This window comes from Jaculus jaculus, chromosome 15 (genome assembly GCF_020740685.1).
Source record: "Jaculus jaculus isolate mJacJac1 chromosome 15, mJacJac1.mat.Y.cur, whole genome shotgun sequence".
In the NCBI taxonomy this organism is placed as follows: Eukaryota; Metazoa; Chordata; class Mammalia; order Rodentia; family Dipodidae; genus Jaculus; species Jaculus jaculus.
Genome location: NC_059116.1, coordinates 8185059 through 8211658, shown reverse-complemented (window position 1 = coordinate 8211658; position 26600 = coordinate 8185059). Strand labels below are relative to the sequence as shown.

Here is a 26600-nt window from a genome sequence, read left to right as displayed (position 1 = left end):
TACAACTGAACGTGCCAGAGAGCCTTTGGCATTGAGAATTTCTGTTTCTAATGTAGGTTGTTTTTTTTTGCAAAGTCACATGTTTATCTTTACTGATAGAATGATGCTATTTTGTCATAGACACACTCAGGTTTGGAAAGTCTATTTATCCTTTGAAAAGATGAGTTTTCCACCTCTTGTTCTTTGTGTGTGTGTGGTGTATGTGATGTGTGTATGTATGTTGGCATGTGTGGGCACACATGGGGGTGCATGTATGTGCCAGTGTATGTGGAGGCCACAGGTGGATGTCGGGTGTCTTCCTCAATCACTGCGCCCTTGTTTTATGAGAGAAGGTCTCTGCACCACACCTGGCGCTCGTAGATTCAGCTGGTCTGTTCAGCCAGCAAGCCCCAGCTGTCCTCCTGTCCCCGCCTCCCCAGCCCGAGGGCTTCAGGTGTGTGCCACCAACCCTGGCATTTTACGTGGGTCCTGGGGGGGGGTCCCTGCGCAGGCCTTCATCCTTGGGCAGCAAGCACTTTACCCACGGAGCCATTATCAACCTTGTTATTTATATGTGTTATGTTATTTATTTTCTTTGAGGCAGGGTCTCTTCTATCCCAGGCTGGCCTTGAAGGTACTGTGTAGCCAAGGATGACCTTGAACTTGTGATCCACTGCCTCCAGTGCTGAGATTTTGGGCATGTGCCAACTTGCTTGGTTTACATGGTGCTGGTAACCAAACCTGGGGCTTTCACACGCCAGGCCAGAACTCTACCAATTGGGCCAATATAATTGATTTGCTTCATTGTCCTATCCTCTTTTGTTCTTTTGCAGGTCTCATAACATATTTAAGTTATTTCTTGACAAATTTGGATTCTGTAAACGAATATATTTTCTTGAGCATAGACAAAACAAAATGGAGATCTTGGGAGAATTTACTAAATTATCTGACTACCTTAGCTGATCTGAAAACCATTTTTTTAAAAAAAGTATTTTATTTATTTGAGAGAGAGAGAGAGAGCACGTGCGCACACACACCAGGGCCTCCAGCCACTGCAGATGAGCTCCAGATGCATGCGCCCCCTTGTGCATTGGGCTTATGTGGGTCCTGGAGAATTGAACTGGTATCCTTTGGTTCTGCAGGCAAATGCCTTAACCGCTAAGCGATCTCTTCAGCTTCTGAAAACCATTTTTGAAAGTAGTCAGACATAGGTTTACTCAGTCCATCTAAAAAAGTAATTGTTATTTAAAAATATTTTTATTTATTTGATGGGGCTGGAGAGAGATGGCTTAGTGGTTAAGTGCTTGTCTGTGAAGCCTAAGGACCCCACTTCAAGGCTGGATTCTCCAGGACCCACGTTAGCCAGATGCACAAGGGGGCACATGCATCTGGAGTTCGTTTCCAGCAACTGGAGGTCCTGGTGCGCCCATTCTCTCTCTCTCTCTCTCTGCCTCTTACTTTCTCTGTCTCTCGAATAAATAAATAAAAATAAAGTAAAAAAGAAAAAAAAAAAGAAATAGCGTATTTGGGGGCTGGAAAGATGGTTGAGTGGTTAAAGGCAATTGTTTGCAAAGCCTAAAATCCTGGTAATCCAGGACTCAGACCCCAGCACACACTTAAAGCCAGATGAACAAAGTGGCACTTGCATCTGGCGTTCGTTTGCACTGGCATTTTAGAAGTAACGATCACACCACCAAACAGAATGATGAAAGAGGTTTCCAAATACGCACTCCTCTTAAGCACTTGTTTAAAGTTTCAGAAGCAATTGAGCTGAAGTCTCCTCAATGTCCCTGGTGTGCCGCACTCATTCTTAGTCTGCACCTTTCGGGCTCCGAATCTCTTCCTCTCTCAGGTTCAGAGCTAAAGTGAGAAGTAGCACGTTTGAAAATTCATTGCAGAGGAAGATAATAGAAAAATAAATGAACCTCAGCACCCTAATTCCGTATCTGTATGTCGGCTGCTGCTTGATGTCACTACTAAGTAAGGTTAGATTAAAACCTCTGAAAGAGGGCTGGAGACATGGGTCAGTGGTTCAAGGCACTTGCTTGCAAAGCCTGATGGCCTGGGTTTGATCCCCTGGAACCCACATGAGGCCAGATGCTCAAAGTGGCGCACGCATGTGGAGGTTGATTGCAGTGGCTGGCACATATTCGTTCTCCGTGTGTCTCTCATTCTGCTTGCAAGTTAATAAATAAATAATACAAAATGTCCATTAGGACTTTCTCTCGTTTGCAGACATGTAGGTGACTGGCAGATCTGATTTTTCTGTGTTGCTTTCAGGACAAGCTACTGCAGGCGAAGAAGGAAATTGAAAAGTGTTCTATTAATGATAAACAGGTAAGGTCCTTCCACTTTTCTTTTTTAAAAGAATATTTTATTTTTAGGAAAAAAACCAAAAAAAAGATTAAAAAATATTTTATTTTTAGTTATTTATTTGACAGAGAAGGGGGGAAGGGAGGGAGAGAGAGAGGGAGAGAATGGGTGTGCCAGGGCCTCCAGCCACTGCAATTGAACTCCAGATGTGTGTATCTCCTTGTGCATCTGACTAATGTGGGTCCTGGGGAATTGAATCTGGGTCCTTTGCCTTTGCAGGCAAATGCCTCAACCACTAAGCCATCCCTCCAGCCTACTTTTCTTTTCTTTTCCTTTAAGTTTTCTTTTTTCTTCTTTTTTTTTGAGATAGGGACTCACTAGCTCAGACTGACCTGAGCTTGAACTCACAGCCATCCTAATTCCTCTGTCTCTCAAATTCTAGGATTAAAGGTGTGCACCAGGACACTGAGCTAAAGTCCTTTCTTCTTTGTTTCTTTCTTTTTATTTAATTTTTATTTATTTATTTGACAGAGAGAGAGAGAGAGAGAGTGGCAGAGAGAGGGAGATAGAGAATGGGTGTGCCAGGGCATCCAGCCACTGCAAACAAACTCCAGGTACATGTGCCACATTGTGCATCTGGCTTATGTGGGTCCTGGGGAATCAAACCAGGGTCCTTTGGCTTTGCAGGCAAATGCCTTAACCACTGAGACATTTCTCCAGCCCTCTCTTTCTTTTTTCAAAATAGGGTCTCACACTAACCCAGGCTGACCTGGAATTCACTATATAGTTCCAGGGTAGCCTTGAACTCACAGTGATCCTCATACCTCTGCCTCCCAAGTACTGGGATTAAAGGTATATGCCACCATGCCTGGCTTAAAGTCCTTTCTTTTTAAAAATATATTTATTTGAGAGCGAGAAAGAGGGAGGGAGGGAGGGAGGGAGAGAGAGAGAGGGAGAGAATGGGCTGCCAGGGCCTTTAGCTGCTGCAAATGAACTCCAGATGCAAGCACCAACTTGTGCATCTGGCTTATGTGGGTCCTGGGGAATTGAACCTTTGACGTTGCAGAAAAGTGCCTTAACCACTCAGCCATGTTTTCAGCCCTTAAAGTCCTCTCATATAGGATGCATTTTCTGTTCTGAGCAACATAGTTGCATAAATGGAGAGAACAGGGTTACTTCAACAGTGAGTAGACCATTGATGGCATATGAGTATTTCCTGATTAAAATACATATTAGACTTTAAAGAATGCTGCACAAGAGAGACCATGCTAAAGATAGGAAGAGAAAATTAACACTTTGAGGTGGTTCTCCAGTCTCCACGAGCATGCCATGCACACCCATGCCCACACACACACACACACACACACACACACACACACACTAAAATGAAATAAAATAGCAAAATTGTTTGAAGTGTTGAGGAGCTCAGGTATTACAAAAGGTATATAGATGGCTGCAGATAGCTACAAATGGCCAAATAACAGTATTTTAGAAAATGATTTCATTGCAATTACTTCTAATTTTTTTTTTGATTTTTCGAGATAGGGTCTCACTCTAGCCCAGGCTGACCTGCAATTCACTATGGAGTCTCAGGGTGGCCTCAAACTCATGGCAAATCACCTACATCTTCCTCCTAAGGGCTGGGATTAAAGGCGTGCGTCACCACACCCGGTACTCAAATAAAACATTTTAAAAATAGGAGTACATTGATTTAAAAATAATGAATTTAGGGCCAGAGAGGTGGTTTAGCAGTTAAGGTGCTTGCCTGCAAAGCCTAAAGGCCCAGGTTTGACTCCCAAGAGCTCTCATAAGCCAGCCACACAAGGCGATGCATGCCCACAAGGTGGCACACGTCTGGAGTTCAGTTGCAGAGGCTAGAGAACCCTCGAGTGCCAAATCTGTCTCTCTCAGGTAAAAATAAGTCAATATAAATGAATAAATAAAATAAATAAAAGTAAATTAGTGTTGACAGACCAGGCACAGTGGTACTTGTCTATAATCCAAGTGCTCAGGAGCCTGGTACAAGAGGATCAGTATGAGTTTAAGCAGTGTGAGCTGTATGGCGAGCTCAAGGCCAGTTTACACTGCATAGCAAACCACTCACAAGAGACAAATGAGGGGCTGAAGGATGGCTGAGTCAGCCAGTGCTTGGCGCTCAAGCATGGCGACCTGAGTTCAGATCCCCAGCATCTGCGTACAGGCTGGTGTGGTGGCGCACGCCTGTCCCCCTACACCAGGAAGCAGACACAGGAGGGGCCCTGTCTCTTGATAAAGTGGGGAGTGACTGAGGAAGACATGCAGTGTCGTCGTTTGGCCTCAACATGTACCCGCACACACGCGTACAGATGTGGGGGTGGGGGTGCTCGTTCATTTTGACGTTGTGTATTTCTGATCGCTTGTTTCCCCTCACAGGTGGTGCTTTGTATCTCAGTTGATGTGTCTCAAGACTACAATCAAGTAGAAAATGTCATTAAACAAGTAAGAGGCTGGGGTGATTTCAGTTCTCTGCTTGACTTTCTAAAAAGTTATTTATTTGAGAGAGATAGAGGGAATAGGCACGCCAGGGCATCCTGCCACTGTAAATGAATTCTGGACACATGCATCACTTTGTGCATCTGGCTTTATGTGGGTAACTGGGGAATACAACCCGGACCATCAAGCTTTGCAAGCAAGCACTTTTAAGTGCTGAGCCCTCTCCCCAGCCCCGACTGTTTGACTTTATTTTATTAAATTTAAATTTTTTTTTTATTTGAGAGAGACAGAGAGAAAGAAGCAGAGAGAGAGAGAGAGCGCGAGCCGAGAGAGAGGGAGAGAGAATGGGCGCATCAGGGCCTCCAGCCACTGAAAATGAACTCCAGATGTGTGTGATCAACCAGAAACAGTAGTATCCAGTTCCTTTGTGAATCTGAACTTTGAAATGGAGGAAGACTATGAAATAATTGCAGAAAATAAACAAAATCCAGTCTCTGTTCCATCGTAGAGTGACAGGACTATAAAACGTTTAACCCTAAACTTGTACCAGGAACTTTGCACATTTTCTGTTCATCGGGACTTAAAGCAGTTATTTAAATTTTAAGTTACCTGGGAAGGGAAACTTATGTTCTAGCTATCAGAGTCAGATCTGAGGTTTGGGTATGTGTACTATGCTTTTGCTACATGTCAATTTAGTGCTTTTTGTTTCTTTTGGTATTGCTGGGGATCAAGCCCAGAGAGTTGAATTATTTATTAAGATTATTTTGTATATTTAAGAAAACAAGATAGGTTGTTGATTAATGATACTTGAAGCTGATTATCATATATATATATATATATGATAATATATATATTATATATATAATATATAATATATAATATATATATAATGTATATATATATATATATATCATATATATATATATACAAATTAAAATGAAGGTTCCCTCCCAGATTTTAGTATGCTTTGCTTGCATTTAATATACATAACCATTAACTTTACACTAAGGATGGTTCAATGAGTGTGTAATAACAGATGCAAGATGGAAGCAGTTTGAAATTTCTTTCATCAAGAATATTTTGTGGAGTCAGGCCTTTAATCCTAGCACTCGGGAAGCTGAGGTAGGAAGATCACCCTGTTCAAGGCCACCTTGGGAAAACAGAGTGAATTCCAGGTCAGTCTGGGCTAGAATGAGACCCTATCTGGAAGAAAAAAAAGTTTCAATATACTATTCCTAATATTGATAGGCTTCCATTTAAAATTTATTTATTTGAGAAAGAGGCACAGAGAGGGAGAATATGGGTGTGCCAGGGTCTCCAGCTGTTGCAAATGAACTCCAGATGCATGCATCACTTTGTGCATCTGACTTATGTGGGTCCTGGGGAATTGAACCTGGGTTCTGGCTTTACAGGCAAGCACCTTAAGCGCTGTGGCTTCCATTTTCAATACAAGTCACTAAATCTTATATTCTTTTCAATAGTTATTCTAGAAATATGTTTACTAGTGTGTTTGTAAAATGTTGATACCTACTGATCACTTTTTAAGCTCTTCATGCATCCTATTTTCAAAACAGCTAAGGGATGGAGAACTGGTGACAATATTTTGTCATTCACCATTTTGAAGTAGAAGTTGGACAGTTGAATCATTTGTCTATTTCCATATTTGATTATCTACTTAGGTAACAAATTTTAGGAAGCTAATTTTGAAAACAGAATTCTAAAATAATATGTATAGAACCTTAGAAATTATCTTTTTAATTTACTGATTTGTAACGAAGGGCTGGAGAGGTGGCTCAGCCATTAATGTGACGACCTGATTTGTAACTAAATGTAGATGAAGAACCGTGTGAACAGTGTAGAGATGTTGATCTTAAAAGCTTTCTCAGACATTGATGATTATGTTAACAGCTTTCTAAAAGCTTGAGGTTTTCAGTCTTCAATTTGTACCTTAAAAATAATTCTAAGCATACATATAACACATTTTGGAAACCTATCAATGAAATGCTTAACTGGAAGTTGAATTTTTTTTTAACTGAAAATTGAAACTTCAAGTCATAATTTTAGTTCACTTGAAATTTGGAGAATTTACCAAGAAAGAACTCTTCTTATGAGTCTTTAGTACTATGGACTCATGATATAGTGATTTATAATTTGTGACAGTAATCTTTTCATTCATGGACATAAGTACATAATTTGGTGCTTAATAGATTAATCTTCAGATTACATAATCAACGCCACATTAAATTATAGTTTACTAACAGCTGTAAGGCCTGCTGGCCTGACTTCTTCCCCATTTGTTTTTGACTTTGAAATAGTACCAACTCAGATAGGATTTGATTACAAAATGAATGCAGGTTTGCCCAAAGGTAGACTCTTCCCCTTTAAAGTTCTAGTATGTAAAAGTTTACCTAGAAACTTCCATCACAGCAGAAGGAAGATAAGTGATTTATGAAAATTTAATGTTTCTTGAATTTTACTTTTGTTGTTTGTCCCAAAGTAGCCAGTTTGTAATGTTTATAGTTGTTCACTGTGCCTTAAATTTTTTATACTTTTGTTTATGCAAACTATAAAATTTCCCACAAATGTAAAAAAAAATTTTTTTATTTATTTGAGAGTGACAGACAGAGAGAAAGAGGCAGAGAGAGAGCAAGCGAGCGAGCGAGAGAAGGAGAAAGAATGGGCACGTCAGGGCCTCCAGCCACTGAAAATGAACTCCAGATGTGTGTACCCCCTTGTGCATCTGGCTAATGTGGGTCCTGGGGAATCGAGCCTCAAACTGAGTCCTTAGGCTTCACAGGCAAGCACTTAACCACTAAGCCATCTCTTCAGCTCCCAACTGCTTGACTTTTAACTGAGTCTTACCCTTTTGCTTATGTGTCGTGGAATTGGTGAATGTTCCTATAAGTTTCATGTATTTATCCTCCTTGTCTTGCTACCTATTGGTTTGTCCTTCTCTCTCATAATGTCTGCCTTGGGACATTTTTCTAGGCCCAGGAGAAGCTGGGTCCCGTGGACATGCTTGTCAACTGTGCAGGAACGTCGTTGGCAGGAAAATTTGAAGAACTCGAAGTTAGTGTTTTTGAAGTAAGTAAAAGTGTCTGTCCATGTATGAAAAGTAGAACATGCTTTAGGTGTGGACTCAACACTGAAACAGGTGGATGCATCTGCCTGGTCCTGGCAGCTTGGGAAGTCCGAGAAAGTCCGACATGCCTTTGGTCCTGGGTGAACGCTATCGAAACTCAAGAGTTTAGACAGGTCTCTAAACCTCAGTTTTTCCAGTGAGAACAGAATATCAAATGTGGCGTAGATGAGTGATTCATGGAGGCCGTATTTAAGACAGCACTAGGTAGACCAGCTGTGGCGGATGTTTGCATCAGTTTTCAGCATTATTAACAAGGAGCAAAGCGGGGCTTTAATCCCGGCGCTTGGGAGGCAGAGGTAAGAGGACCTCCATGAGTTCAAGGCCATCCTGTGACCACATAGTGAATTCTAGATCAGTCTTGGCTAGAGTAAGACCCTACTTCAAAAAACCAAAAAACAAAATAAAATAATGAGCACTCAGAAAGATAAGAAGGGGCTATAGGCTGGGCATATGGCTCAGCAGTTAAAGGCTCTTGTTTGCAAAGCCTTCCGGGCCAGGATTGTTCCCTGCCCCCAGTGGCAAGAGTCTGGCATGTGTGTGCGCGTGTGTGCGCACGCGCACACACACACACACACGCATACAATCTCTCTCTCTCAAATAAATAAATAAGTAAATAATATTTTAAAATTTTAAAAATTATTTCTTTATTGGAGCAAGAGGGAGAGAGAAGCAGATAAAGAAAGAGAGAGAATGGGCACACTTCTTGCCACTGTAGATGAACTCCACATGCATGCACCACTTTGTGCATCTGGCTTTATGTGGGTACTGGGGAGTTGAAGCTGGGTCCTCAGGCTTTGCAAGCAAGTGCCTTTAATTGCTGAACCACTGCTCCAGCCCAATAAATAATATTTTCGAGACAAAAAGGGGCTGCAGAGATGGCTAACCAGTTAAGGGTGCTTTCTGCAGTAGCATAAAGGCAGAAGGGGACCCGAGGCTGCCATTTAAACGCTGGGCCTGGTCGTCACCCCAGTCTTTCAAAGGGGAGCAGAGGCTAGGGAGTCTCTGGAGCCCCAAAAGCTCCAGAATCAGTTAAGACTCTGGCTCAAAACCAGACCGGGCAGAAGAAAGATGGAGTCAGATGTGTGACCTGCTTGGCTCCTTCTAGGAGTCCTCCCCTCTTCAAAACAGGCCAGCAAATGGGGTGCCACACCATACTACACACACACACACACACACACACACACACACACACACACACACCACGCCCTTGCTTTTCTTAACCTTGAATCAAGATCAGAAGACGTATCTCATTTATATTTTAACACAGGCTTACCAAGGAACCTCAATTAGTCATTTAGTTCCACACCAAAGAAGTGGGCATTAGATATGAAATCTAAGTGCAAGACATTTTTATACTTGGCAGTACCTCAACTGTCTTTTTCTTAACTCTCTGTTGAGCTTTCTTCATGGTAATGGATTTGGAAAGCTTGACTCAGTGAAGTTAAATTACTTTCCTTTCTTATGGAAAAAGAGACTGCTGAGCTGGGCGTGGTGGTGCACGCTTTTAATCCCAGCACTCAGGAGGCAGGGGTAGGAGGATTGCCATGAGTTCGAGGCCACCCTGAGACTACATAGTAAATTCCAGGTCAGCCTGGGCTAGAGCGAGACCCTACCTCGAAAAACAAAAACCAAAACAAACAGAAAACAAGAGAAACTGCTGGACCCGTATTGCGACTGTCTTGCTTCTTGCAGATTGTGGGAAGGCACCTGTCATGGGATACTTTTTCCCCCAGGAAGACACAAACACGCATCTGCTCATCCCAGCTAGGGCTCAGACGACAGGCCGAAGTACAGTTGTCCCAAGATCAGTTTTGGCGAGCCGATAAGTTTATGGGGGTTACTTACAGAATGGGGTGAGAGGTTTCTTATGGGAGCTGTGGAGACCCCAAGGCGGTCACACCACTGAGATGTCTCATCCCATCCTGGAAGGCTGCGGCTCCCCTTGGCCGGGTCGGTGGGGCTCCCTACGCCCCGCCCTCGGTCTTAGAGTGAGGTCCAACTCACAGAGCCTGGGGGCCCCACAGCAGCTGTGCCCCGGAGAAGCCCCGTCCCAGTGGGGATCATGACCTCCCCATGGCCGCTTCAGTAGCATTCCCGGTGTCAGCTTTCCTCCTGGGGTGCTCCTCGCTCCGCCCCAAGGTGACTCGAGCACAGCTGCGTCACTGGAAAGCCACCCTGGCTTAGGTGGTGGCGCGCTGAAGCCGCGTCTCTGGAGCTCACGGCACAAACTGCAGGCAGCCCGGCTGGAGAGCCCCGAGCGCACTGTGTGACCCGCAGGCAGTCTTTTAGATCTAGGTTCAGAATTCTCTTTAGTTATTTATTTGCAAGGAGAGAGGGAGAGAACGGGCTCACCAGGTCCCTCTGGTAGCTCAAACAAACTCTAGATGCATGTGCCACTTTGTGCTTCTGGCTTCATGTAGCTACTGGGACTTGAACCTGGGTTGTCAGGCTTTGAAGGCAAGTATCTTTTTTTTTTTTTTGGTTTTTCGAGGTAGGGTCTCACTTTAGCTCAGGCTGACCTGGAATTCTCGAGGGTGGCCTCGGACTCACGGTGATCCTCCTGCCTCTCTACCTCTCTAGCGAGTGCTGGGATTAAAGGCGTGCACCACCACGCCCGACTGAAGCCAAGCATCTTAATCTCTGAGCCATCTCTCCAGTCCCCTAGGCAGTTTGCCCCTGATAGAACCCTAGGGTGGGGTCTTGCAACCTTTTCCCCAGACTTGTTGACGCCCTGAGCCTCCTGAGCTTCCGTCCCCTCCCAAGGAGGGAACGTTTCAATTCAGAGGAAATTGCTATACAGCGACCCCTTGAACTCACCAAGGTACTTCAGAGTTGCAGGATGGCCACGGGGGAGGAAAGAAACAGACTGTCTTAAGGCTCCTTGTGTGATTGGGCCATACCAGAGCACAGTCAGAACCTGACCCCATCTGGAAGGAAAGGAGGCAGGCATTTGGAGACAAATAAGAGCTGGGTGAAGAATCCATTTAGTGGTTGTGGTCCAAGCCATGACGTGATGAAGCAAGATACTTGGGAGATAGCCAGGCTGATAGGAGGAGGTAGGTGTGTGTGTGTGTGTGTGTGTGTGTGTGTGTGTGTGTGTGTGTGATGAGTATGTATGTGTGCATGACACTTAACGATGGTGCGGAGTGACAGTATTCGGATTCTACTCACAGGGGGTGAAGAGTGGATTACGGAACAGGTAGCGACACGGTTTGAAGCTAGGACCCTGGAGGTGAGATGTATCCGTGGCAGGAGGAATGGGGGATATTTACGTGCGTGTGTGTGTGTGTGTGTGTGTGTGTGTGTGTGTGAGATGGGATGCCATTATAGCCACATGGATGTTTTATGCAGATGTGAGTATGAATGAAGGAAGCCGAGCGGGTGGCTAGGTGAGTGTGTGGCCTTGTCGACGACGAGGAAATACACGACTCGTGAGGTCACAGCTCAAAGCTGGAGGAGAGCAGTAGGTCCCATGTGACTCCACTGGGAGAGGCTGTTGCAAGCGCACCGGGTCCATTCACTCCGGACTTCGCTCCTTGTCTCTTCCCTGTGCCCATGTCTCGGTATCTCTTCCTCATAATAAACCTTACGACACTCTTAAACACTGAGTACTTTACACCTGGTAGTGACTCACCAAGCCTTACTGGTTCTGGGGCACCCTGATATATTTCTCTTCATTTTTCTTTTTCTTTCTCTCTCTCTCTCTCTCTCTCTCTTTTTCTTTAGTTTTTCAAGGTATAGTCTCGCTCTAGCCCAGGCTGACCTGGAATTCACTATGTAGCCTCAGGTTGGCTTCAAACTCCTACCCTGGCCTCTCAAGTGCTGGGATTGAAGGAATGCACCTCCACTCCTGGCTCACTTTTCTTTCTTTCTTTCTCTCTTGTCTCTCTCTCTTTTTTTTTAAAAAGTATTTTTATTTATTTATTTATTTGAGAGCGACAGACACAGAGAGAAAGACAGATAGAGGGAGAGAGAGAGAATGGGCGCGCCAGGGCTTCCAGCCTCTGCAAACGAACTCCACATGCGTGTGCCCCCTTGTGCATCTGGCTAACATGAGACCTGGGGAACTGAGCCTCGAACCGGGATCCTTAGACTTCACAGGCAAGTGCTTAACCGCTAAGCCATCTCTCCAGCCGTTTTTTTTTTTTTTTTTTAACAGGCCTGCACCAGCACACCTGGCAACTTTCTTTCTTTTTTTCTTTAGTGAGCAAAAGAGAGAGAGAATTAGTGCTTCAGGGCCTCAGCCATTGCAATCGAACTACAGACGCTTGCACCACCTAGTGGGCATGTGCGACCTTGCGCTTGCCTCACCTTTGTGCATCTGGCTAACGTGGGATCAGGAGAATAGAACATGGGTTCTTAGGCTTTGCAGGCAAGCGCCTTAACTGCTAAGCTATCTCACTAGTCCTTCACTTTTCTTTTTATTGGTTTCTTTTTTCCTTTCTTCCTTCCTTCCTTCCTTCCTTCCTTCCTTCCTTCCTTCCTTCCTTCCTTCCTTCCTTCCTTCCTTCCACTCTATCTCTCTTTCTTTCTTGAATCAGGGTCTTACTGTAGCCCAGGCTGACCTAGAACTTACTTTGTAGCCCAGGCTGGCGTCAAATTCATGACAGTCTTCCTACACGGTTTCTCAGGTGCTGGGGTGCAAGGCGTGTCCCACTACACCTGACCTTAGTTTCTGGGGGTTGAACCTTGTCCTGTCATAAGCTGTGACTATTTATTTGTAAGGTTTTTTTCTTTTTTATATATCCTCTCATCTGTTTCGTGTGTCTGTTTATTTCTTCTAAGAGGACGATGACTCTCTTGTGATGGTGGCTTTGCTGGTATATCAGCTCTGTTTTTATTTCAGGGCACCTAGCGGAGAATTGTGTGTCTGTGGGTCGAGTTGTTTGACTTGGGACCCTCTGTAGGGGTGGTGGTTTGAGGAATGTCTTGGGGCTCGTTTCGGGGACAGTATATAGAGGTCTTTTTTTTTTTTCCTAAGTTGGTTATAAATTCTGAAGGAGAGTCTAAGACTTCTGTCTGGGACATGTGTGCCTGTCCCTAGTGTCCTAAGAGTGTTGTTGGTGAGGAGAAAAGTCTCTGTGCTCAGTGTCTAGACAGGTGTTCCAGGTAAAGTGAGTTCTAACTCACCGTATCTAGACTGATTCTCTCCAGACAGTAACTTCTGTCTTCTGCAGAGCTGGAATTGGAGCATAGGTTCGCTCTAAGGCAGGGAGACCTTGAGGATCCAACTGGTTTATTTATTTATTTTTGCTATTGTCTTGTATCAAGAGTTTTAAAAAATGAGTCAAATTTTTATTAAATTTTTTTCCATTTCTTTACAAATTTTTATTAACAACTTCCATGATTATAAAAAATACCACAAGGTAATATCCTCCCTCCCCCCACTTTCCCCTTTGAAACTCCATTCTCCATCATATCCCCTCCCCCTCTTGATCAGTCTCTCTTTTAATTTTGATGTCATGATCTTTTCCTCCTCTTATGATGGTCTTGTGTAGGTAGTGTCAGGCACTGTGAGGTCATGGATAGCCAGGCCATTTTGTATCTAGAGGGAGCATGTTGTAAGGAGTCCTACCCCTCCTTTGGCTCTTACATTCTTTCCGCCACCTCTTCCGCATTAGACCCTGAGCCTTGGAAGGTGTGATAGAGATATTGCAGTACTGAGCACTGTGGTCATTTCTTTCTATCACCATGATACCTTCTGAGTCATCCCAAGGTCACTGTCATCTGAAAAGAGAAGATTCTCTACCCAAAGTGAGAGTAGCATTAATATAAGGGTGTGAACATTAAGAGAAGTGCTTACTGGGCAGTTTGATAAGCATAGTATATACATTTAGCCAGACAACAGCTGGGGAGGTGACTCAGTGGTTAAAGGTACTTCCTTGCCAAGTCTGAAGGCCTGAGTGTCATTCCCCAGTACCCAGTACCCAGAAATCCAGGTGCCCGACGTGGTGCATGAGTCTGGCGTCTGTCTGCAGTGCAGGAGACCCTGGTGCGCGTGTGTTCTCCCTCTCCCACATACATAAATGAAAATATTTTTAAAGTACATATTATTCACTTGTTTGTTTGAGACAGCTCCTCACAGTGTAGCTCAGGACAGCGTGGGCCTCCTAAGTGCTGGGATGACGAGAGCACACCACACCAGGTGGTACTCGCTGTTTAGAGCGAGCAGTTCGCAGGTGCTGAGCATGTTACGATGCTGCATAATGACCACCTATAATTCCAAGACGCTTTCATCTCTGCAGAGGGAATCCCCGTAACTAATAAGCAAGTGTTCTTTTGTATCTGGAAACTTTCTTGTATCATTAGTTTTTTTTTTTTTAATCAAACATTTTATTATAAAATGTTAATTATAATATCAGGTTACATCATTGCATTTTTGTACATGAATATAATGTATTTTATCACATTCACCCCTATTATCCTTTCTTGTTTCCCACCACTTCCCTTTCTTCTTTTACTTTTTTTTTTTTTTTTGAGGTAGGGTCTCACTCTAGCTCAGGCTGACCTGGAATTCTCTATGTAGTCTCAAACTCATGGTGATCCTCTTACCTCTGCCTCCCAGTGCTGGGATTGAAGGTATGTGCCACCACGCCCAGCTTCTACTTCTACTTTTTAAAAAATGTTTTTATGTATTATTTGAGAGAGACAGGAAAAAGCAGAGAGAGAGAGAGAGAGAGAGTGAGTTTGGGTACACCAGGGCCACTGCAAACCAACTCCAGATGCATGCACTACTTTGTGCATCTGGATTTATGTGGGTACTGGGGAATTGAACCTAGGCTGGCAGGCTTTGCAAACAAGTGCCCTTAAAGGCTGAGCCATTTCTCCAGCCCCTACTTTCACTTTTTAAAAACATTTTACTGACACTTCCATACATATAGACAATATACAAGGATCATAATCTTTTCCCACTACCCTCCCTTTTCCCTTTCCCAAATCCCACCTCCGCTCAATCCCTTCTTTCCAACATTTTTATTTTAATATCATCATTTTTTTTTACCCTTTGATCTCATGTAGGTAATGTCAGCCACTGGTGAGGTCATAAATAGTATGACCACTTTGTGAATGAAAGACAGTTTTGCAAAGCACTCCTCCCCTTCATTTGGCTCATAAATCCTTTCTTTTTAAAAAAATATTTTAGCTGGGTGTGGTAGTGCATGCCTTTAATTCTAGAATTTGGGAGGCAGAGGTGGGAGGATTGCCATGAGTTCGAGGCCACCCTGCAACTACATAGTGAATTTCAGGTCAGTCTGAGCTAGAGTGAGACCCTACCTCAGAAAACTAAAACAAACAAACCTACCCACATACATCATACATACATACATACATACATACATACATATACATACACATAATTTATTTGCAAGCTGAGGGGGAAAGAGACCCATGGCCTCATGCCACTGCAAACAAACTCCAGATGCATGGGTACCTTGTGCTTGTGGCTTTATGTGGGTACTGGGGAGTCAAACCCTTGTTGTCAGGCTTTGCAGGCAAGCACCTTACCTGCTGAGCCATCTCTCCAGCCCTGGCTCTTAACATTCTTTCCACCAACTCTTCCACAATGGTTCCTGAGCCTTGGAGGGTGTGACAGAAATGTCTCAGTTAGTAGCATCAGGGTTGGTAGGTTTGTTTTAGGATTGTATTAGTCCTTTGCTCCTTTTTGGTTTTTGGGATTTTTGTTTGTTTGTTTTGGGTTAGAGTCTTGCGCCAGCACAGGCTGACTTGGAACGCACTGTGCAGTCTCAGGCTGGCCTTGAACTCATGGCGACCCTCCTACCTCTGCCTCCTGAGTACTAATGGTGTGCATTATGCAAAATAAAATAGTTATAGTTACAGTCTAAACATTCTGTCTTCTGCTTTTTGAAACCGTAAAGCTTAAATCTTTCCTTCTCTCTGGTGCTTCTTGCTCAGCACACTGTAAAGTTCCTTAATATTCTTTCATGTTAACGTCATGACTTATGAATAGGCCCCAGACTGAGCTGTCTGGTTTATAGGATGTTTGAATGAGACTGTTAATTCAGAAGTATGTCTGTACAAGGATCCTTTCCTTTTCAGTTTTAAGAACCTGCAGGATGAGGAAAGTGTGTGCTTTTAGTACTTGTGCAAGCTCTTTTATTTTTTTAAATTTATTTTATTTATTTGAGACAGAGAGAGGGAGAAATAGAGAGAGATAGTGTGTGAGAATGGGCGTGCCAGGGCCTCCAGCCACTGCACACAAACTCTAGATGTATGTGCCACCATGTGCATCTGGCTTATGTGAGACCTGGAGAATTGAAATGAGGTCCTTACGCTTCGCAGACATGTGCCTTAACTGCTAAGCCATCTCTCCAGCCCCTTGTGAAAGCTCTTTACCCATCACAGTGGAAGAGCTCATGTGTGTTGAGTGTTTACTGTGGGCCAGGATCCACAGTGCTTAACTTGTGGGTTTTTTTCCCCCCTTTTAATCCCTACCATAATATCCTGAGGTAATTCCAAGATTAACCTCGTTTTCAGCTGAGAAAATGAATCTGGTCTGCTTCCATCATTCATGACAGAGGTAGTGAGTGGTGGAACCAAAGGCTTAAACTCCACGTCTATATGGTTAGCCAACATACTGTTTTCTTTCCTTTGGAACTATGTGGGGCTAGACATATTTAGAAGCTCTGTCCTGCTAAAACTGCTTTTCAAAAAGTATTTCCTGCAACACTGTACTTTAAAAAATATATATATACAGACAGAGAGAATGGGTGTGCCAGGGCCTCTAGCCATTGCAAACAAACTCCAGATTCATGTGCCACTTTGTGCATTGGGCTTTAGGTGGGTCCTGGGGAATTGAACCTAGTCATTTGGCTTTGCAGCTTTGCAGGCAAGTGCCTTAACTGCTGAGCCATCTCTCCAGTTCCAATACAGTTTACTTTTTAAAAAATATATATATTTTATTAATTTATTTATCTGAGAGAGAGAGAAGAATATGGGTACGCCAGGGCCTTTAGCCACTGCAAACGAACTTCAAATGCATGTGCCTCCTTGTGCATCTGGCTTACGAGGGTCCTGGAGAATTGAACCGGGATCTTTTGGCTTTGCGGGCAAACGCCTTAACTGCTAAGCCATCTCTCTAACCCAGTTTACTTTTTGTAAGAAGAAAAGTAATTTTTTTTTTTAAAAAAAAAACTATTGCTGGCCATGGTGGCCCATGCCTTTATCTCAGCACTTAGGTGGATTGCTGTAAGGTCAAGGCCAGTCCAAGACTACATAGTGAATCCCAGGTCAGCCTGGGCTAGAGTGAGACCCTCCCTCTGGAAAAAACATATTTATTTGTAAGCAGAAAGAGGGAGAGGATGAGAGAGGAGGGATGGGTTCAACAGAGCATCCTGCCAATGCAGATGAACTCCATATGTTGTTACATTCCACTTTATGCATCTGGCTTTATATGGGTACTGGGGAATTGAACCTGATCCCTTAGACTTTGCAAGTAAAGGCCTTTAACCTCTGAGCCATCTCTCCAGACAGGAAAGCCAGCTGTGACCACGTTCCGGCAGAGGTGGAATGACTGTCACTGTGAGAAGGCCAGACCAAATTGAAATCAGCTGGGGGAGGGAGAGGGGGAGGGGGTCCTAAGTGACACGTCTCCCTTACAGTGTCATTCGGTCATCCGTTCAACACGTCTGCTGGGCTCCCTTGTCCAGTGAAGAGAGGATGTCTGAGAGAGACAGAATTCCCATCGAGCCAGGCTCAGTTAAGACCTCCTCACCCTTTCCCCTCTCCCCACAGAAATTGATGAGCGTCAATTACCTGGGCAGCGTGTACCCCAGCCGGGCAGTCATCACCACCATGAAGGAGCGCCGCGTGGGCAGGATCGTGTTCGTGTCTTCCCAGGCCGGCCAGCTGGGGCTGTTCGGCTTCACGGCCTATTCGTCGTCGAAGTTCGCCTTGAAGGGCCTGGCCGAGGCGCTGCAGATGGAGGTAACGGCTGGTCCGGAGCGCGGGGCTCCCTCTCCGCCCACCACCGGCAGCTGGATTATTTGCACGAGGCTGCCAAAGTATAGATTTGACCGTAGTGTCAAAAAGGAAAACCGACGCAGCCCTAAGTTCTGCAGTTAAAATTTCATTTATTTATTTGCAAGGTGAGAGAGAGGGCATGAGAATCGGAATGCCAGAGCTTGCTGCCTCTGCCAATGAGCTGCAGACCCAGGCGCCACTGTGCATCTGGCTGTCCGTGGGTGCTGGGGACTTGCCCCCGGGCTGTCAGGCTCTGCAAGCAAGAGGCCTCAACTACGGGGCCGTTTCTCCAGCCCACACAATTGCCATTTCTTATTGCGTAGATTGCACTTACGGCAGAGGCAAAGTGATGTGAGATTTTCTCTGGTGGACATACATAGTGCTAGTGATAGATTCATGGTGTTAGTGGTCTAACGCGTGAGTTAGCCAGGGATGTCAGCCTGTAAGACCATTCATTGGTTTTAAAAAAAAAAAAAAAAAAAAATGGTCTTTGTGACTAAATAATAAAATGAGTGAATGTTAGCTAAGCATCGTGGAGCATGCTGGTTTTCCCAGCATTGAGTCTGTGGTGGCAAGGTTGAATGTTCAAAGCCAGCCTGGGCTCCACAGTGAGACTGCAGCTCAAAAAAAAAAAACAAAATTAGTAACTGTTCAAGGGAATTGTTTGGTTGTTTGGGTGGGGGTACTAACTAGTTTTGGAAGAAGTCACTTAGCTTGGTCTCTGATTCTTAACCTTTTAATTTTTATTTATTTACTTATTTGCAAGCAGGGAAAGAAAGACAAAGTAGGATGGGTGCAAATGATCTCCAGACGCATGCAGCACTTTGCATCGGACTTTACATGGGTCCTGGAGTATTGAACCCGTGCAGGCAGGTGCTTTTAACCACTGAGCCATCTCCCCAGCCCTCCTTTCCTTTTAAAATGAGAGGCTGGAGTAACAAAAAAATCATTTGAGTCTCTTAATACTTACATTTCCACATCTTAAATGTTGAAGACACTGCGTGCCTTTTGTTTTCAGTTACTAGAGCCTTTTGTTGAAGAATGGTATAGCTTAGTTTCAGAATGTGCTGGTTACGGTGTGAACCATCTCACCACTCAGTTGTGTGAAGTAGATGTCTGTGTTGTCACACAGGGCTGCTTAGAAAGTGTCACCTAAATATCCCAAACCACATGCTGAAAAAGGCAAGGTTGTAAGAGCCACAGGGTGGGTAGAACTACCTTAAGGCACAGCCAGTCCCCACCAGAGACTGACCGAGGCCTTAATTAGCAGATAGTGGACACCAAGGACTCTACTGAGGAAGGCTGTCAAGGAATTGGTGACAGGTTAGAGGGATACAAGACTATAATCTATGTGTAATATATATATATGTGTGTGTGTGTGTGTATGTGTGTGTATATATATATATGTAATATTTATACACATATATATGAAAAAGAAAAAGTCAAGGTGGGATTTGTCTCTTGCTGTGTATATTAGAATATAACACTACCACATGATGTTAAAGTCCAAAGACCATATCTAACTCTTTTTTTTTTTTTTTTTTTTTTTGAGGTAGGGTCTCACTCTGGTCCAGGCCTACCTGGAATTAACTATGTAGTCTCAGGGTGGCCTTGAACTCACGACGATCCTCCTACCTCTGCCTCCCAAGTGCTGGGATTAAACGTATGCACCACCACATCTGGCTTTCTCTCTTTTTTAAAAAAAAATTTATTTATTTGAAAGCAGAGAGAGTGGGAGGGGGGGAGGGTGGAAGGAAGGAAGGAAGGAAGGAAGGAAGAGAGAAAGAAATGGCTTGCCCAGGCCTGTAGCCACTGGGCAGGCTGAGGTGGAGGTCTTTGTGAGTTGAAGGCCAGTCTGGAGCTACAGTGAGTTTCAGGTCAGCCTGGGCTAACGTGAAACTCTACCTAAAAAGAAAAACAAAGGTGTCATTGAAGCTGAGGAGATGACTCCACAGTTAAAGAGCTAAAGGCATTGGACTGTAAAGCCTACTGGCCTAGGTTCAGTTCCCAGCCACTCATGTGAAGGCAGACGCAAAAAAGGTGGTGTGACACTCTGTGGTTCACGTGCCATGGCAAGGGGTTCTAGGGCACACATGTGCATGCGTGTACACACACACACACGCCTGTGTGTGTGTGCAAATAAATGTTCTTTTTAAATGTCATCACTTAATCACAAAACGAAATATGTCATGGAGTATAGACTGCTGTTTTATTGGGAAGATAAATTGCGTCTTTAGAATCTACCTGGTTCAAAGGAGAACTTGCATCAAACCAGTTATTTTCCGTAGACATTAACAGTTGGCCCTTGGGGGCGCACACCGGGTAGGTGAGACTGGGCACACCAGGGCCTCTAACCACCGCAAACGACGCTAAATGCATGCGACACTTTTTGCATCTGTCTGGGGTATCAAACCCGGGTCGTCAGGCTTTGCAGGCAAGCACCTTGACTGCTGAGCCATGTCTCCTGCCCAAAATTAAGGTGTTTTCGTTGTTGTTGTTTATTTCACTATGTAGTCATAGGCTAGACTCGAATTCATAGTGAGATCCTCCTACTTCCTCCTCCCGAGTGCTGGTCTTAAACACATGTGTCACCACACCTGGGTTTTTCTTGCCTTTTCTAGATCAGAGAGGGGTTCCCACTGCGGTCGGTGGTCATTCACGGACAGGATCACCCCAGTGGCCTGATGACCACCTTCTAAGAATTAGGGTGGCAGGTTGGGGGGAGTTAGATCACACGATCATGTCTCATTTACTAAAGGTGCCACCCTTGTCTGTGTGCATAGGTGAAGCCTTACAATGTCTACATCACCGTGGCCTATCCCCCGGACACGGACACCCCCGGGTTGGCTGCAGAAAATAAAAGTAAGGTCAGTATTCCTTCGCGCCCTGTTCTCTTGTGGAAGACAACCTCAAACACCGGTCCTTGCCTTGCACCTTGAGGGACGCGTGGTCTCTCTCGTTTGCCGCCCTGCACGTGAGCCCGGCCGGCCTGTGGGCTTTCAGACTGGCCCCTCTCCACCTCCCGCTGACTTGGGAGAATTGGGATCACAGTCACGCACACCACTTGTGTCTGGCTTCACGTGGGTTCTGAGGGTACAGACTCTGATCTCGGAGCTTGGGCAGCAAGCTTTGCGACCCCGAGCCATCTTCCCAGTGCTGCTTTGTGTCTTTTTATTTATTTATTTTAATTATTTATTTATTTATTTGAGTGCAACAGACACAGAGAGAAAGACAGGTAGAGGGAGAGAGAGAGAATGGGCGCGCCAGGGCTTCCAGCCTCTGCAAATGAACTCCAGACGCGTGCGCCCCCTTGTGCATCTGGCTAACGTGGGACCTGGGGAACCGAGCCTCGAACCGGGGTCCTTAGGCTTCACAGGCAAGCGCTTAACCACTAAGCCATCTCTCCAGCCCCTGCTTTGTGTCTTTGATGCACCCTCCTCCTGGCTTTCCTCGCCCTTCTGCAACTTATGGTCCTTCACCGGTCAGCAGTGTTTACTGTGGGGAACGGAGACTTCTAGCCATCTTTAGTATTATTATTGAGAATTTTAATTAATGAACATATTGCAAATTGGTCATATTCCCATTGGATTATACTCTTTAAAAAAAAAAACCACATTCTATTTATTTATTTGCATGCAGAGAGAGAGAAGGAGGGAGAGAGAGAAAATGGGTACCCCAGAGCATCTAGCTACCACAGACGAACTCCAGATGCATGTGCCACTCTATGCATCTGGCTTTACGTGGGTCCTGGGGAATCGAACCAAGGTCGTTAGGCTTTGCAGGCAAATGCTTTAACTACTGAGACATCTCTCCAGCCCTGGGTTATACTCCTATCTACACCACCCGCCCCCCTCCTCCCCGCCTGCCAGATGTTTTTTAAAGAACAAAAAGCTAGGATTTGGGGTTGAAGCCTCAGTGTTGCCTTCTAAGTGCCTCCTGTTTGAGCATTCCGTCTCTGCCGCCTCCATTGGACATTTAAGACACTGCTAGTGGCCCTTCACAGGGCCTGGGTTGAGCCTGACCCGGCCTCAGTCATTTCCGGGGGGGTGTTGGGCAGAGTGGGAATACTGTCCTGAGAGAGGTTTGCTCAGGACAGAGGTCCAGCCTCTGTCCACACCACCAGGCAAGTGGATTCTTCCATAATGGTACCCACCAGTGTGTTCCCACGACAGCTTGGAAAGCCTGGCCGGCGCGCAGGCTGTGCTGGGCTCCACGGAACGGTGGGCTTCCTTGTCTTCAGTTAGCAGAGGAGAATGAGTGCTCCGTCCAAACCACACGGAGATGGACTTGCAATCCAGTCGGGCCTTACTCCTTGAGAGGTAATAAGTCAGGAGCCAGGAGTGGTGACGCACGCCTTTAATCCCAGCACTTGGGAGGCACAGGTAGGAGGATCGCAGTGAGTTCAAGGCTACCCTGAGGCTAGAGAGTGAATTCCAGGTCAGTTTGGGCTAGAGTGAGACCCTACCTCGAAAAACCAAAATAAAGGTAGAAAAATCAGAATTACGTGTAAGTTGGGAGCCATAAGACTTATTTTTTTTTCTTTTTCCTTTTAGCTTTTCAAGGTAGGGTCTCACTCACCTGGAATTCACTTTGTAGTTTCAGGGTGGCATGGAACTCAAGGTGATCCTCCTATTTCTGCCTCTCCAGTGTTGGGATTAAAGGCATGTGCCACCATAACCAGAAGCCTTAATTTTTTTTAATTTTAATTTTATTTATTTACTAGAGAGAGAAAGAGAGAGAATGGGCATGTCAGGGCTTCTAGTCACCACAAACGAACTGCAGATGTGTGTGCTACTATGTGCATCTGGCTTACATGGATTCTGGGGAATTGAACCCAGGTCCTTAGGCTTTGCAGGCAAGCACCTTAACTGCTAAGCCATCCCTCCAGACCCCCTTACTTATTTTTTGTTGTTGTTGCTTTTTCATGGCTGGGTCTCAAGCTAGCTCAGGCTGACCTGGAATTCACTATGTGGTCTCAGGGTGGCCTCAAAACTCACGGTGATCTTCCTACCTCTGCCTCACGACCCCTTATTTACTTTTAATGGGCGTTGATGTGCACATTTTTTTCCCTTTTAGCCTTTGGAGACTCGACTTATTTCAGAGACCACAGGTGTTTGCAAGCCAGAACAAGTGGCCAAACAAATTGTTAAAGATGCCATCGTAAGTAACTTCCTTTTTGTTTCTGTACTTTTCCAGGTTATGCTTTCTGTACTTTTCATAGTAATAATGCACTTTGGAAAGATACTTAGGGACTTATTTAAAAGCAGAATTTACTGCTGCTTTTTGTACAGTTCATCACGTCTACCATTTGTCTCTACCTTTCTTTTTTTTATTATTAAAAAAAGCAAGGTATAGTGGCTCACACTGTTATTATTTTTAAATTTTATTTTATTTTTTGAGAGAGAGAGAGAAAGAGGAACATATATAGAGAGAGGAAGAATGGGTATGCCTTGGCCTTCAGCCACTGCAAATGAATGCCAGATGCATGCGCCACCTTGTGCATCTGGTTTACATGGGCCCTGGAGAATTGAACCTGGGTTCTTTAGCTTTGCAGGCATGCACTTTAACTGCTAAGCCGTTTCTCCAGCTTTCTTTCTTTATTAAAAAAAAAATTTGGGCTGGAGAGATGGCTTAGTGGTTAAGCGCTTGCCTGTGAAGCCTAAGGACCCTGGTTCGAGGCTCGGTTCCCCAGGTCCCATGTTAGCCAGATGCACAAGGGGGTGCACGCGTCTGGAGTTCGTTTGCAGAGGCTGGAAGCCCTGGCACGCCCATTCTCTCTCTCTCCCTCTATCTGTCTTTCTCTCTGTGTCTGTTGCTCTCAAATAAATAAATAAAAATTAAAAAAAAAAATTTTTGTTTAGTTATTTATTTGCGTGCAGAGAGACAGTGGGGTGGGGGAGCAGAGAGAGAGGGAGAGAAAGAATATGAATGGAGTCTCAAACCTGGGTCATTAGGCTTTACAGGCAAATGCTTTAACCTCTGAGCAGTCTTTCCAGCCCCTTTTTAGTTTTTTTTATTTATTTATTTATTTATTTTTTGTTTTGCTTTGTTTTTTGAAGTAGGGTCTCACTCTAGCCCAGGATGACCTGGAATTCTCTGTGTAATCTCAGGCTAGCCTCATACTCACAGTGATCTTCCTACCACTGCTTCCCGAGTGCTGGGATTAATGTAGAGGCACCATCATGCCCAGCTATTTTTTAAAATATTTTTATTTGTGTGTGTAAGAGAGAGAGTATGCATGTATAGACGTGCCAGGGCCCCTTGCCAGTGCAAACAAACTCCAGGTGCATGCACCACTTTAACTCTGGCTGGCAGGCTTTGTGAGTAAACCACTGAGCTCTCCTCAGCCCATCTTCAAGGTATTTGATCATCCCCGATTGCTCCTCCCATTTTGACAAGAATCATCTGAGGTGTCTTTCAGATTTTTTTTTCTGGTGACCACATTATACCTATGAATTATTGGCTAGCCCAGACAACTTTATTATGTAGTCTATATTTCTCAATGCTTTCCATGTTAAAAATTTATGGTATAGTTTTAGCCGGGCATGGTGGCCCATGCCTTTAATCCCAGCACTCGGGAGGCAGAGGATTGCCATGAGTTCAAGGCCACCCTGAGATGACAGAAGTTAATTCCTGGTCAGCCTGGACCAGAGTGAGACCCTACCTTGAAAAACCAAAAAAATTTAAAAATAATAAAAATTATGGAATAATTTTAAAGATCTTTTTGGAGACTGGGGAGCATAGCTCAGTGGCAGAGCGTTGGTCTAGGGTGCGTTGGGCCTTGGTCTTGCTCCTGTCACGAGCCATTTCAGGGCTGGCAGTAACAGAAATCGCTTAGATTCTCATGTGTGCCTTTGGGGAATCTGTTCTTTTGATGGAACCATTTACAGAAAATCCAGGGTTGGAGAGATGGCTTAGTGGTTAAGGTGCTTACCAGCAAAGCCTAAGAACTCATGTTTAAATCTCCAGGTCCCACATAGCCAGACACACAGTGATGCAAATGCATAATGTCTCACAGGCATACAAGGGAAAGCATGTGTCTGTAGTTAGTTTGCAGAAGGCTGAAGGTCCTGGTGCACCCGTTTTCTCTCTTTCTCTTTCTCTCTGTCTCTCAAAAATAAAACAAAGAACATCCAACTTTACACAGGTACATAGTTGGGAGAGAGAAAAGTATTTTATTAGACTTTTCACACAATTATGAACATCATTTTCTTTTTCTTTTCTCTTTTTTATGAGTGAGCGGGAGAGAAATGACATGCCAGGGCCTCTAGCCACTGCACCCCCAGACACACGTGCCACCTTGTGCATCTGGCTTATATGGATACTGGGGAATCGAACCTGGGTCCTTAGGCTTCACAAACAAGTGCCTTAACCACTAAGCCATCTCTCCAGCCTTTATTTTCTTTTTTGATATTAAACTCAAACTTGATGAATGGTGGTTTCTTAAAGGTTGGTTGCAGTGCTGAATTTAGAAAGCACATCAATGAACATTTTGTTCTGTGTGACATTATTAAAGTGCACCGGCCTCTCTCGTACTCTGAATAGACCTTTTACCCATTCATCATTTTGTAGCATGCACTAAGTCATGTGGAAAATATGGGATCGTTGGCTTATGAAATGAATGTCCTATTTGTCAAATGTCACTGCTGAGCTTACCATGAAACCATGTATTGGGATCCATAGTCTCATGCTGGTGAATACAAGTGTTCATAGATCTTAATTTTTCCTTAAAAGCTCAGATGTTATCAGTGCCCACAAACCCATCAGCTTCTTTTTCTCCACGCAGCGGCCTCTCTGCAGTCATTCATCATGAGTCTGCCATGTGCCCAAGCTCTGGCAGCTGTAGGGTGCCAGCTAACGGGTATTTCACAGCTTTGAACGGTCCACAAGGGCTTTTCTTCGAGACACCCAATTAAACAGAAGGACTCCATTTGAATTTGTGGCATAAAGCACAGCTGCCCCCCCTCTCCCTTATTCTCTGGGGTGATGATGGTCCAAGACCCCCCATGGATGCCTGGAACTCTGGATGCTACTGAACCCTATATGTACTGTACCTTCTCATGGATACCTTCCAGTGAGAACGTTTCACTTACGGACTGAGCATTTGGGTACACTGAACAAAGAAAGGAATGGCTCGTGTTCTGATAGAACAGAGCTGGACAGTATGATATATCATTGTGCTACCCAGAACAGCATGCAATTTAAGACATGAATAGTTCACTTCTGGAATTTTCCATTTAGCTTTCCAGACTTTGGTTTGACTACAGATAACTTAAGCTGAGAACAAGAGGGACCTTTTGTATTGAGAAGGCGGGTCAGCAAGGGTTGTGACTTAATCAAAGAATCAGAGCTTCTGCTTTTTCAAGGACATTTTAAAGTAAAACACACTTAAAAAAATTAAACAGATATTTAGGTGTTGCATTTTCTCCTGCTTCTCTTTCAGCAAGGGAATTTTAACAGCTCCATTGGCTCCGATGGCTACATGCTCTCCTGCCTGACCTGTGGGATGACCCCGGTCACCTCCATCACCGAGGGACTCCAGCAGGTGAGCTCCCCTTGGCCAGTGGGCAGGTGGTAGATGGACGGATGGGCGAGACAAGAACTGTCTTCTTAGACTTCTTCAGGAAAAGGCTAAGAGGAGATTAGGTAACTTCATTTCAGAATGAAGTTTGGGGGCTGGAGAGATGACTTAGTGGTTAAAGTGCTCGCCTGCAAA

General features: G+C 44.5%; 1 protein-coding gene across 1 annotated transcript in view; it reads left to right on the top strand.

Moving 5' to 3' along the window:
* Positions 1 to 26600, top strand: part of Kdsr (3-ketodihydrosphingosine reductase) — a 41470-nt gene that overhangs the window by 6899 nt on the left and 7971 nt on the right. Inside the window, exons 3-9 of the mRNA XM_004654791.2 lie at positions 2260 to 2316; positions 4705 to 4770; positions 7753 to 7848; positions 17657 to 17848; positions 20668 to 20751; positions 22961 to 23044; positions 26328 to 26429. Of these exons, the coding sequence (XP_004654848.1) occupies positions 2260 to 2316; positions 4705 to 4770; positions 7753 to 7848; positions 17657 to 17848; positions 20668 to 20751; positions 22961 to 23044; positions 26328 to 26429 (681 nt within the window). The remainder of the gene's footprint in view (positions 1 to 2259; positions 2317 to 4704; positions 4771 to 7752; positions 7849 to 17656; positions 17849 to 20667; positions 20752 to 22960; positions 23045 to 26327; positions 26430 to 26600) is intronic.